This window comes from Zalophus californianus, chromosome 12 (assembly GCF_009762305.2).
Source record: "Zalophus californianus isolate mZalCal1 chromosome 12, mZalCal1.pri.v2, whole genome shotgun sequence".
Classification (NCBI taxonomy): Eukaryota; Metazoa; Chordata; class Mammalia; order Carnivora; family Otariidae; genus Zalophus; species Zalophus californianus.
In genome coordinates, this window is record NC_045606.1 from 93,571,749 (window position 1) to 93,585,554 (window position 13,806).

Consider the following 13,806-nt stretch of genomic DNA (forward strand, 5'->3'; position numbering starts at 1 on the left):
TCTGCCATTTACTAGTGGGCGGCCTTGGGGAAGCTAGCCAACGCTCCCTGTTCACTCTCCTGATCTGTGAAATGGGGAGACCATCCTGCCCCTCACATGGCTCTCAGGACCACCTGAGGAAAAACACATGAAGCGCTCAGCGCGCAGGTGCTGATGAAACAGGAAGTCTTCAAGCTCTGCTCCTCAGGAGTGCTTTGGAAGGTCACTTCCGAGCTCAAGTGTCCGAAGCAATAGCACTCACCAGCCACTGGGGGCGCTGGTGAGAACACTTCCGAGGAGCTGCACCCACAGGGACGCCGGTGCTGGGCTTGCGGCTGGGAGCCCTGGCGACCGGCAACATGAGCTTCCCTTTCCAGGGTGGGCGATGTCCCCGCACCTGCTCCTTTCACTTGCCCACCCCCCACCCGCCCAACGGCAGAGAGGCTGCCCTCCGCTGAGGGTCCGAGTCCCACCCCTGTGTCTACTCCTCTCCCAGATCTCCGGGAGGAGAGGCACTGAACCACCACGTCTGGTCAGATTCCTCCAACCCCAATCTTTGACAAAAGTACTAAGGCAACGAGACAGCCACGGGAGCCCAGGCCCTGGGGGCCCCTCCCAGCCTCCCCTCTGGTGGTCCTCAAGCCCCGAGGACATTCTTCTACGGCATGAGGCCTGCCAGTGTTTTGCCCAAACGTGTCCTGGGGCCTAGAATTCCAGAATAAACGATCAACCCTTAATTCTGGTCTTATTTATTCATCCATGCAAGGATGCACGGATACACTCGGACAAGAAAGATTTCTCACGTGCTAACTTTGCACCAAACACTGTGCTAAGTAGGTTCGGTCCAACAATGAACTTTGGAAAGGCCCAGCCCTTGCCCCTCATACAGTGTAGAGACTACTGGGAGAAGCAGGTGCACAAGCGATCAAATCCCAGCCTGAGAGCTGATGCGAGGGGGCAGGGGCTGCAGGAGCGCATAGGAGGTGCCCGACCCAGTTCTTGGGGAGACCCGGAAGACTTACTGGAGGCAGCGTGTCTCAGCTTGAACATGAAGGAGGCACTGGACCGACGGCGTTCTTGGTAGCGGGACCAGCGTGTGCAAAGGCCCGGAGACAAGCGACAACACACCACTTCCTGAGAACTGCCAGTAGCTGAGGTGCCGGGCTGGGGTTGTGCCAGGGCAACTCGGGAAGGGGTTACATTGAGGGACGTTTCTCCTGCCTTCACCTAAATCTATTTCCCGGGTCTGGGCCTCTGTTCTGCTGTAGCTTTTATAGGAAACTCTTTTCCTGACTTACGCAGCTGCCACCTTCACGTTTTCCCCTCCGACCTTCCAGGGGACATACTCCAGGCTCTCTTCACTCCCTAACCGTGGCCAGCAACCCTCGGGCTCTCTCTCCATCCCTCGCCTCCCCTCCATCCCGAATCCCTGCCCAGGGACTCCATCCGCTCCCTGGGGCTCAGTCCCTTATTCTCTCTCCCACTTCCCCGTTTCCCAAAGCGGGGCATCTACCAGGCACTGCCGGACCCCTCAGAGAGGCCTCAAGCCGTCCTTCCTCCCTTGCCTGTGATTTTTGTCTCTGCAACCATCTCAGATCTGACCCCGAATTTAAAAACTTAAACTTTTCTTCATGTGTGTGTTCGCTCTGTAAAAATTCACTGAACTATATATATGGATTTTTTTAAGCTTGTGGCTACAAAATATTGTTTCAAGAGAGAGCTTCTATAGACATTTCTTTTTATGTACATATATGTGATATATTCCATATACGACCAGTGGAGTCATATATATATATATACATATATGCCGTTGTTTCAAGGGCTGTCATTTTCCTCCTGGTTCTTTCCTTTTTTATATATGCATCATTCCTCCATATCTGACCTCATCCCCAGGTAACATACGTATTAGTAACCTCGTATATACCCAAGCGTTGTCCCGTGCTGATGTATGCGTGTGTTTATCTATACCTACACCTGAGGCTGTGATTATTTTACAAAAGTACATGATCATATCACATATAGTTTTCTGCACTTTGCTATTCTCACACAAAAACACTTCCTGGTAGACCTTCCACGTCAGTGACGTATGTTCTAATTCATTATTTATACTGGCTATACAATATATGGGGCATTCTCATTTTCTACCACTCTATACAATGCTGACTTAAACATTCTTATATTGACCTCGTTATATTCTGGTGGTTTATAAATAGAGGGCCGAGCCTAAGGAGTGGGATTGCTGAAGCAAAGGGTACATGCAGTTTTAATAAGTACTAACAAATTGTTTTGTAAAAAGGTCATTCACATTTCCATCTGTAACCTATCACAAAGTACCCTTTCCCCTGCATCACCTAGAGTTTGACGTGTATGTTAATGAGCTGCCCTCAATGGAGCAAAAGCAGAAGGCAATTTTACTTTCTCTCCCCTGTGTCCCTCCTTCATGGCCTGTTGGGGAGTGGAATCCGGGGACACCCACGTCAGATGCTGGTCATCTCCCTGTGGGTCTGAGATAGCCCAGCAGCAATTTGAGAAGGAAAAAACAGGTCAGAGTTAGGAGTGGCAAGGAAAAGATCCAGGGTTCAGTCGATACTGACCCAGAATCGCCTTAATGACCCTCTGACCATTGCTTAATTAGTGCCTCTCAGGGCATGCCATGGTGCAGGGAAATCTTTAAGGGACATTCCCTGGACTCCCATGGCAGCTGGCTTTCTGTTATATTCCTCCCCTGGGATGCAATGACTGGCGACTAGAAGGCAGAAGGAAAGGAGAAGGAGCGCTCTTCAGTTTCTCACTCTTGCTGGTATTTCGCCAGCAGCAGAGGACATCTCTGATTCTAGCCTCCAGCTTCTCCCAGCGGCTCCAGCTGAGCCACACCCCCCAGCGGGTCCAGCATCAGCAGGTGCACAGTGCCTAAGAGACCTGAGCACAGGCTGTGTAGGGCAACCTCCTCAAGCCCCTGTAGTTTTGATAATGTCATCCCTCCCTCTGTTATCCCAGCCCTGGGAGGGTGCATTCAGTAGGCAGCCTCTAAGAAGGCCCTCAATGATCCCCACCTCTTGGTATTTACAGCTTTATGTAATCCCCTCTCCCGAGTAACTTGCTTTAACCAACAGAAGATGGCAACATTGCAGGGCTGTCATGGCCAGTTAGGTTACAAAGGATTTTGATTTCCATCTTGCTAGGAGACTTTTTCACTTGTTGACTTTGATGAAGCAAGCCACCATGTTGGAGAGACCCATCTGGCTAAGGACTGAGGACAACAAAGAGGCAGTGGTACTGAAGGCCTTAGTCCACTAGCCCTCAAGGAAACCAATCCTCCGACAACGGCATGAGCTCGGAAGTGGATACTTCCCCAATCGGGCCTTCAGACGAGACCCCAGACCTGGCTGATACCTCGACTATGGTCTCATGGGAGACCCATGAAGCAGAGGACCCAGCCAAAACATGCCTAAATTCCTGGCTCACAGAAACTGTGAGATAATAAATATGTAGTATTTTAAACCATTAATTTCGGGGTACTTTGTAATGCGGCAGTAGATAACTAATAGAAGGTGGGAGCTGTCTATAATTACAAATATCTAGATTCCCTTGTTCCTTTTGGCTCCTTCAGTCTTCTAATGCCTAGATTATGGATTCCCTGTAAATTAAAGTATCTTGGAATATCTAACATAGTTTGTGTTTTCCTGGCAAGACCCTAACTGGTACTTACTGGGTTCAAATTCCATGGTCAAGTATTTAAGGTTCTCTAGAATGTGATTCCAACCTATTTTTCCAATCGTTTCTCTCCTGGTCAGTTGACATAGAAATTCAATCCCAGTCAAACTACAGGCAGACCTCATTTTACTGCACTTCACTTTATGGGGCTTCGCAGATACTGCATTTCTTATAAATTGAAAGTCTGTGGCAACCTTGCATCAAGCAAGTCTATTGGTGCCATTTTCCCAACAACAGTTGCTCACATCGCATCTCTGTGTCACATTTTAGTAATTCTTACAATATTTCAAAATTTTCATTATTATTGGGGCACCTGGGTGGCGCAGTCAGTTAAGCGCCCGACTCTTGGCTTCAGCTTGGGTCATGATCTCAGGGTCGTGAGATCAAGCCCCAGGTCAGGCTCCACACTCAGCGCAGAGTCTGCTTGAGATTCCTTCTCCCTCGACCCCTCCCACTCATGCTCTCTAAAATAAATAAATCTTTAAAATTTTTTTCATTATTTCAATAAATAATTTCAATAAATATATTTATTATTTCATGCTCATACTCATCTCTGTACCCCCCCAACACCTCACGCTTGTCAACTGTAAACGAACACATTCTAGCACACAGGCAAAGGACTTCAGAACAAATATGTAATAAAGTAGTATTAGGAATATGGAAACTATGAAATATTACATCTATTCATTACATTCTTCATCTTTCATCTTTTCAGTTCAAGGGTCTGGTTTTAAAATATCTAAGCCAGTAACCAAATCAAATCCACCTTCTCCCTGCTAGGAATCCACCATGACTGGCCTCTCATCCCACATGGCTTTGCACCATGCTTACGGCAGCGCCTAAAAACCATATTGTTGCCTTGTGTTTTAAAAGAATCCAAATGCTTAGGTCAGAAACCTATCCAAACCAGACTTTGTGCATAAGCCCAAGACATAAAGTCCTAATTAATTAAAAAAATAAATAAACCACCACCACTGTAGCAGACGCAGCCCAGGGCCATGTGAGCACATGGCTAGCCCTACCTTCATCTCGGGATACATGTATCGGTGGATAGAAGGCAGCCAGTAGACGGGGGGCAGGCTGCTGCCTCTCCCCGGACTGGCATGGAGCACCCCTTTCTTGTCCTCGTAGAATGCAGCCAGATGGGAGTAATGTCCCGGCGTCTCCAGCTGGTGTCTGCAAACACGCACACGCACAGTGAGAACAGCTCCAGCCCAACTCTGCCTCTCACTCCCCTCACCTCAAGGCCTAGAACGCTTAGGAACCAAGTGATACACTAAAGAGACCCCCATTTTGAGGTTGCCAAGGATGCCTACTTTGGTGTCCCAGAAGATCCTCACAGAAAGCTCAGATGTGGGGTCTGATTCTCCCTGACACTGTCGAACACATTCTCCTCCTTGTGGGAAACTCACAGAAGGAACACCCTCTAACGTCTATCGTTCTAGAGTAAGGTGTGCCCAAGAATGTGTGCCTCTTCGCAGAGAATGTCAGGACAGGGACAGCTTGCAAGACCCCAAATCCCCTGCTTAAAGCTGGTCACTGTTGAGAAACCATGCTTGTTTGCTTTGTTAAAGGAGACTCAGAGGAAGTTTACTCCTCAGTGTCTCAAGGGAAAACAATTATTACTGGATGTCAACCAGGCCTTATACTTTCTGCATCAAGTAATAAAGTAATAAAAAATTCAGAATCTCTTATTTTTCTTATTGGGACTGCAGAGACTGGGCTGTGGGGAGCCCTGTCAACTGTCCCCCAAACCAAGAAAGCCACACTGAATCCCTGGACCATTTGGACAATGGAGAATCCTGCCTTCAAGTCAAGCACAGGAGTGTTGTGGGTACTTTGTGGCGCCATGCTGAGTGCAGGTGCTATGGGTTGAACTGTCCCCCTCCACTCCTCTCCAGAAAAAAGATCTGCTGGAGTCCTAACTCTCAGTACCTAAGAATGTGACCCTCTCTGGACACAGAGTCTTTACAGAGATAATCAAGTTAAAGTGAAGTCACTGGGGTGGATCCTAATCCAATAGGACCGATGACCTTATCAAAAGGGGGAAATCTGGACACACTGAGATACACACAAGGAGAATGCCACGTGAAGATAAAGGCAGAGGTTGAGAGTGATGCATCTACGAGCCAAGGAAAACCAAAGGTCGCCAGCAAACCACCAGAAGCCAGGAGAGAGGCAAGGAGCAGATTCTCCCTCATGGCCACAGAAGGAACCAACCTCCCGACGCCCTGACGTCAGACTTCCCGCCCCCAGAACGATGACAGGATTTCTGTCGCTTTAAACCCCCCCGTTCGGGGTACTCTGTTATGACAGCCTTGGGAAACAAATACAGGGAGGAATACACGGCATTAGAACCTTTTTACTCTTATTTTCTTGGTGCCCTACAAGTTCCATCATATTGCAACAATCAAGAATCCAAATCATGTCCAAATCATGGTTGACCGTGGAGTGACCATGACCGCAACAGGCAAGCGCCCCAATCCGTCGTTGTGGGCCTATCCCAAACTCAGACATAAACCGCTCAGAGTCAAGATTCTCACGGTCCAGCCGGGAGCCAGCTGCCTCCGCACTGTCTCTTCTCCAGAGCGACTCCCAGCTCCCGATGTCACGGTGACATCTCCGGCAAGTTACCGAACTGTTCAAAATCCGCCCTTTCGGGTGCCTGGGTGGCTCGTCGGTTAAGCGACTGCCTTCGGCTCAGGTCATGATCCTGGAGTCCTGGAATCGAGTCCCGCATCGGGCTCCCTGCTCGGCAGGGAGTCTGCTTCTCCCTCTGACCCTGCCCCCTCTCATGTGCGCTCTCTCTCTCATTCTCTCTCTTTCAAATAAATAAAAATCTTTAAAACAAAACAAAACAAAAACACAAAATCCGCCCTTTCCCCCACCTTGCCTTCAAAGAGAGAATACTAGTACCACGGCAGTATTCTTTTGAGGGGCAAATGAAATGGAGTAGAAAGAACGCTCACACAGTTTGTGCCCCATTTCGGTCACTCACAAACATGAGGCTCCTTCCTCCCCAGCAATCCTGCGGCGTCTAGCCAGGCACACAGTGAGGGCCCAAAACACAAGGTAAAGGGGGAAATTCAGGCCAAGGCCCTGGAAGAGATCTTAGGGCAAATTCACATTTAAAAGGGAAAAAAAGAAATCAACATCAAGTATATTTTATTTTATTAAAAAATATTTTATTTATTTATTTGAGAGAGAGAATGAGATAGAGAGAGTACATGAGAGGGGGGAGGCTCAGAGAGAGAAGCAGACTCCCTGCTCAGCAGGGAGCCTGATGTGGGACTTGATCCCGGGACTCCAGGATCATGACCTGAGCCGAAGGCAGTTGCTTAACCAAATGAGCCACCCAGGCACCCTCAAGTATATTTTAGAAACTTATTACTCAGGTAAGTTCCTCTGGGATCGGGGGGGAGGCTCTCTAATTCAGGGGTTCCTATACATTCCATTTTAAGCTTTGCACAAGAAGGCAGTCACGTGATGTACTAATAAATGCCTATGAGAGGTGGGGGCTTATAATCCTTTCTTTCACTCTTACTCGTGTGCTCCACGGGAAACCCATGGTGGCCCAGCTGTGTTTAATTCTGAGACAGTGGCAGATTTCAGATACTCTTCAAGGATGTGTGTCTAACTGATGAAAATTTGTTTAATACAAAATAATGCAAAGATGATTAAGTTCAAAGGTGTTTTCACTAGGATGTAATTTCCCTAAAGGAACAGTGAGAATCAGTTTACTGTATTTTCAAAACTCTGTTTTCTGCACTAAAAGGGGCTGTATCAAGGGTAATTTCCATGATACTCTTTCATTTTCTGGGTTGTTGATTGGATGCTCAATTGTCTTTTCTTTTTGACTCCCTTATAAAGCTATACTTGAACCGAGTTTCCTCTTTTTTAAAGATTTTATTTATTTGACACAAAGAGAGAGAACACAAGCAGGGGGAGCAGGAAAGGGAGAAGCAGGGGGAGCAGGAAAGGGAGAAGCAGGCTTCCCGCTGAGCAGGGAGCCTGAAGCAGGGCTCGATCCCAGGGCCCTGAGATCATGACCTGAGCTGAAGGCAGATGCTTAACTGACTGAGCCACCCAGGCGCCCCTTGAACCGAGTTTCTAAAGAAAAGCTCACTAAGTCAGAGAACCTTAGACAAAAAGCTATGTCCTCTGACAGTCTTAGATATCACTGACAGATGGCACAGAACAAGGCACTAATAAGGAAGACAGAATGTAAGCACATACATAAATATAAACTGGCAGTTCCGGATCAGTGTTAAACAACTGTTGTGTGAAAGCCTGAAAATGTAAACACACTGGAGATTTTGCAATAAACAACACTGATGAGCATGCCGTGATACCAAAATAACCCAAAAGGTACTGAAGCAAGGTTGAGAGCTGGAAGGTGTGTTGAGCTTCAAAGACGTGCAAAACAGGACCTTCTGGGCGATCTTGTCTAGAAGGATGCCTAGACAAGGAAGTACCACACTGAACACAGGCCAAGCCCTTTATGGAAAGTGTCTAAGAGACATGACATCGTAAAAACTAGAGAATGACGTGCACAATATATACTACTGATCTGAAGCCTCAGGCAGGCTTCTGGGCCAGATCGAGGGTTCCCCTGCAGGACCAGAGACACTAGGGCTCTCCTTAAGCCCAAGCCCCTTCACAGATAGAACATAAGCTTACGTGACTACACAGATGCCCACTGCGGCTAACCCTGCCTTCCCCTACATGCCCCAGCAAGAAGGTATCCAACGTCAGAGTCAGAGATGCCTCTGTAAGGCAGTTACCCTTCACCACTCCGTGTATTCGCTCCTGGTCTGAACCTGTTTGTCCTCTGACTTTGCAAGTACAGAAAAACAGGCATTCCCTTTTACTGCTGGTGGAGGTACAAAATGGTACCACCTTTCCGGAGGGTACTTGCAATTTGTATCAAACTGTACACCGCATGTACTTTCTGACCCAGTGACCCCAATTCTAGGAGTGTGGCCCAAACGACTATATCTGGATATGAACAATCATTTACCTACAGTGATGCTCATGTTTACAAGGGCAAAATATAAGAGTGACTCAATCGATTAAGCATCTGCCTTTGGTTCAGGTCATGATCCCAGGGTCCTGGGATCGAGCCCCGCATCGGGCTCCCTGCTCAGTGGGGAGTCTGCTTCTCCCTCTCCTCTCCGCTTGTGTTCTCTCTCATTATCTCTATTGCTATTTCTGTCTGTCTCTCTCAAATAATCTTTAAAAAAGAAAAAAAAAAAGAAACAACCTAAGAGCCCAATAGCAGTGATACAGTTAAGTAAATTATGATACATCTATACGCTGAAATGCTCTGGAACCACCATGATGTTGAGAACTATTATGCATGATATTCATGGAAAGACTAACATACCAACTCAGACATTTTAGATGCTGAGTGACCTTGATATTCTTTTTAAAAAATTGTGTGTGTATATATTTATACATGGGAAAAAGACTGGAAAAATATAAATGTTAATAGCGGATATGTCTGGCTGGTGGGATCATGTTCTCTTTACTTTCTTGAACTTCTGTCTTTTTTTTTAAGTCTTCTACAATAATTATATAATTTCATATTTAGTCTTTTAAACTTTTCACTACAGAAAATTTTAAACTTATATAAAAAGTAGAAAAAAGAATCTTAAGCCCCATTACCCATCAATTAGCTTCAACAACGATCAATATTTTATCAATATGGTTACATCTACACCCTATTCCCCCACTGACAGTCTTCTTCCTAGAATATATATATTTTTTAAAGATTTTATTTATTTATTTGACAGAGAGAGACACAGCGAGAGAGGGAACACAAGCAGGCGGAGTGGGAGAGGGAGAAGCGGGCTTCCCGCGGAGCAGGGAGCCCGATGCGGGGCTCAATCCAAGGATCCTGGGATCATGACCCGAGCTGAAGGCAGATGCTTAACGACTGAGGCTCCCCTTCCTGGAATATTTTAAAGCAAATCCCTTATCACAATATTTTACCCATAAACACCTTGGTATACATCTCTAATGGATAAAGTCTATTTAAAAAAGAGCATAAACACCATGCCCTTATCTCACCTAACAAAATTAATAATGAAGCCCGAAGGGGCGCCTGGGTGGCTCAGTCGGTTAAGTGTCTGCCTTCGGCTCGGGTCATGATCCCAGGGTACTGGGATCGAGCCCCACATCGGGCTCCTTGCTTGGTGGGGAGCCTGCTTCTCCCTCTACTTGTGCTCTCTGTCAAATAAATAAAATCTTTAAAAAAAAAATAATGAAGCCCGAATACAAATTAATACCCAACCCACATTCGAATGATACCAAATCTCCCCAAAATGTTTTACAGTTGGCTGTTTGAGTCACGATCTAAGCACGGTCCAGAGATCTCGTAACGTGTTCTAAGTCCCTTTTATTCCATAACACTCCCTCCTTCTTTTTCTACTTTTTTTAAAATTATAAGGTAGTTCTCCAATGTCTTCTGATTAATAAGAACTAGTCACAGAAAGGACTAACTAGATATTGAAGCCAAGAGTTGTGGAGGAAATCTAGTAAATAAGTTTGGGATACTGAGAAGTAAGAATGAAAAGAAAACACAGATACAGTGTTTTCAGAAATCAAGTCTAGTTAGACACAAGTCACTGCTGCAGTCAAATACGGCCCCCGCCTGGGCTTACCTCACGTGCGCCTCTCCCCCTCAGAGCCTCATGCAACTCCCTCCTGCCATGTCACCTCAAGCCCTCTGTAATCACTCAGGCTGGAAAACCTTCCTAGCTGTGACTCAAAATCTAGGAGCCATGAAAAAATTAATGAATTCAATGAAGAAAAACATCTGCATGACAAAAGGTAATGTGAAAAGATGAATGACAGGGGCGCCTGGGTGGCTCAGTCAGTTGAGCATCTGACTGTAGACTTCAGCTCAGGTCACGATCTCAGGCGGCGGGGCTGAGCCCCGCATCGGGCTCCATGCTCAGCGCTGAGTCTGCTTGGGATTCTCTCTCTCTCTCTCTCTCAAATAAATCTTAAAAAAAAAAAAAAAAAATGAATGACAAAGTGGAAAAATATTTTCAATTTATTCCACAAAGAACAAATCTCCCTACTACACAAAGAACTCCTAGAAATGAATAAAATAACCAAAGGAAAGAAAAAAAAAAAGAAAGAAAACTGCAGCAAAGTTTAGAAACAGCTCACAGAAGATGAAAAACAAGTGACTCAACTATAAAGGTGCTCAATCTCACTCATTAGAAAAAATGCAAATTAAACCTATACTCATGTATCGTGTTTTATCCTTCAGAATGCCCAAACTCTCAAAGTTTTATTTTGTGTTGGCAATGTTGGGAGGAAATAGCATTCTCCTTCATTACTGCTGGATATGCAAAACGGTACAATCTTTATGGACAACAATTTGACAATAGCTATTACAATTACAAATGCCTCTTCCTTTTGAACCACCAATTTCATTTCTAGAAATTTAATGTACACATACTCTGTTCATACATGAAATGATACTTGCGCACAGGTATTCAGTGCAGCATTATCTATAACAGCAAAAGACTGGAAATGACCAAACGTCCATCAATAAAAAAGACTTGCTAAAGAAAGTGTGGTTCTTCTGTATAGGGCACATACACAGCTGTAAGAAATGATAAACTCTCTGTACTGATAGGAGAATATGATCTCCTAGACACATTGTTCATTGAAAACGGCAAGGTGCAAAATAACCGGATACTCTTTCCATGAAAGGGGCAGAATAAAGAATATACATTTGTGTTTGCATATACACACACATTTTGGAAAGACAGAGGAGAAATTGACAGTAATTACTGAGATTATTGGATGGATATGGGAACCGGGCTTTTTTTTTTTTTTAAGGTTTTATTTATTTGAAAGAGAGAGCACGAGCAGGGGTTGGAGCAGAGGGAGAGAGGGCGAAGTAGGCTTCCCGCTGAGCAGGGAGCCCGACTCCAGGCTTCATCCCAGGACTGTGAGAACATGACCCGAGCTGAAGGCAGACGCTTAACCCACTGAGCCACCCAGGCGTGCCTGGGCTTTGCATGTTATGCCAGTGGTAGAGTCTGCCACTCTCTTCTTCCATGAGTAATAGACCTTTCTGATTGTAGCTCGTCACACAGTCACCTCGTTAAGGACCACAAATACCAGGCCCTCTTGCTGCCAGGCGTGGCTAGGAATGAAGAACTGGCCAATCGGATGTAAGGAGAAGGGATGTGTTTAACTTGGGGCATGCCTGTGTTTTTCCCTTGCCTGCGGTTTTTCCTTTGCCTGCAAGTACATGACCTGGTAACGGTGGGTCGGCTTCTACCATGGGGGCGAGGACAATACTCTAGGAGACAGGAACATTCAAGACAGAAAGACTTGAGTCCCAAGGACGACCCAGCAGAACAGAGACATCTACCCCCCCCCCCCGGACAGTTTGTCCCCCCCGCCCCCCCCCCAGGACTGTTGTGCTAGAAAAGCCATACGTCTATCTCCTTTGAGTCACTGTATCTTGGGTCTCTTTGTTGTCGCGGCTAAAGCAGAAGACGCTACCTAGAAATGAGTTACCCCGTATCAGAGAAGCATCGTGGCCTTTGGCTCAGCAGCTGGCAAGGGAAGGGGGTGAGAAGAGGTGTTGCAGCCCAGAAAGCTGGGAGCCCTTGTTACACTGTTGCCAAAACTTGCTGGAACTTCAGTAACTTGGAAGACAGGCCCTGTGTCCCCTGAACTTGTAACTTCAGGGGAAACAGAAATAACATGTTGGTTGCTCCTGATCTCCAGGGAGCCACTACAAGAGGAAGATGCCAACAGGCAAGAACTGGCTGGTTTGCAAGCCGAAATGGAAGGGAATGGAGCCGAAGGGCAGTGTGTTCTGAGTTCTGCAACATAAATTCAGACTCCAACTATTTGGGGGTCCCATAGGACTGGGAAAGCCAACTGCTTTTGTACCCCAAAAGCAGGAGATAAGAATTTCTCTCAAAGCTTCTATGAAAGTCTCCAGTTAAAAGTGGAGTCACGGGAGTCGCACCCATTTGCAAAGATCAGATTTAGGGTGCAGCCTCGGGGTGGTTGCCATTAAAATGAGGAAAAGATGGATAGGCCAAGAACAGACACCAGTAACTAGTCCGTAGTCCAGTAATTTAAAAACTAAGACTCAAAAGAAATCTTTGGCAGTGGATACTTTCATCTGGAACTGACTGGAAGCAAACAGACCAGAAGCCTATTTAGTTTCTGAGGGACCTGTATTGTCACACAGAAATCCTGGATTTTAGACCAGAAGCATTAAATGGATGAGCCTCTAGGAGGTCTCTCTGGGGATTGGAGGAATGTTCTCTAATGTGGGAAGAAAAGTGCACGTGGGTATCTGAATAGTCAGAGGGGGCAAACTGAAGCAGGGGCTGCTAATTTTGCCCCCAAATCCATCTGTCCCTTTTTCCTGTTTGCAACAGAACCACCCAATTTTTAACTGATCACAGGATCACCAACCTAGAGACTACTTCTTCCAGTCTCCTTTGCTGTTAGGTGTGTCTTTGTGATGGAGAACTTGACAATGGTATGTGAGAAGTGATGATACAACTTCAGGGGCTCTCCCTCTTCCCTCTGCGCTAGATGCAAACAGTAGTGGTGAGCAGCTTTGAACACCGGAGAACATCTTAGAATGCAAACTTCACTCTTAGGGTATGGTAGAACAATCCAAGCGAAAAAGTGTGGGTCCCTAAATAATTGTAGGGAATAGCAGGCTTCCCACCTTGACCACCTGCCCACCAGCAGACTATTACATCAGAAAGAATCTTCTATCTTATTTGAACCATTGTATTTTGGGGCCTCTGTGACTGCCATTTAGCTAGGACCCTAACTAATATAATGCCACCTTTTAATTTTTAACATTTGGGCCATGAGAAAATATTGTCTACTTGGGAAAATTAGTTTTTTCAAAAGGAATAATTTTTTTAAAAAGTGTCAGGATCCCAATAAAAATGTTTTTTAACTCCATAAGCTTACTTCTGAGACACAAAGCTGAGGAAATATTTCAAAAACAGAAAAAGAGATCTATATGAAAGTGTTCTCTGCAGTTCCAGAGTGCAGAGGAACAATTAAAAAAAAAAAATAGAAACATGCTAAATGCTCAAC

At 45.8% G+C, this 13,806-nt stretch overlaps 1 protein-coding gene across 8 annotated transcripts in view; it reads right to left on the reverse strand.

Moving 5' to 3' along the window:
* DENND11 (DENN domain containing 11) overlaps positions 1-13,806 on the reverse strand; it is a 47,680-nt gene that overhangs the window by 12,373 nt on the left and 21,501 nt on the right. For all 8 annotated transcript variants that reach the window (XR_004819452.1, XR_004819451.1, XM_027573741.2 and 5 more), the window contains one exon: positions 4,716-4,869. Coding sequence is in view for 6 of the 8 variants with exons in the window: in XM_027573741.2 (XP_027429542.1) it covers positions 4,716-4,869 (154 nt within the window). In the remaining 2 variants the exon portion in view is untranslated. The remainder of the gene's footprint in view (positions 1-4,715; positions 4,870-13,806) is intronic.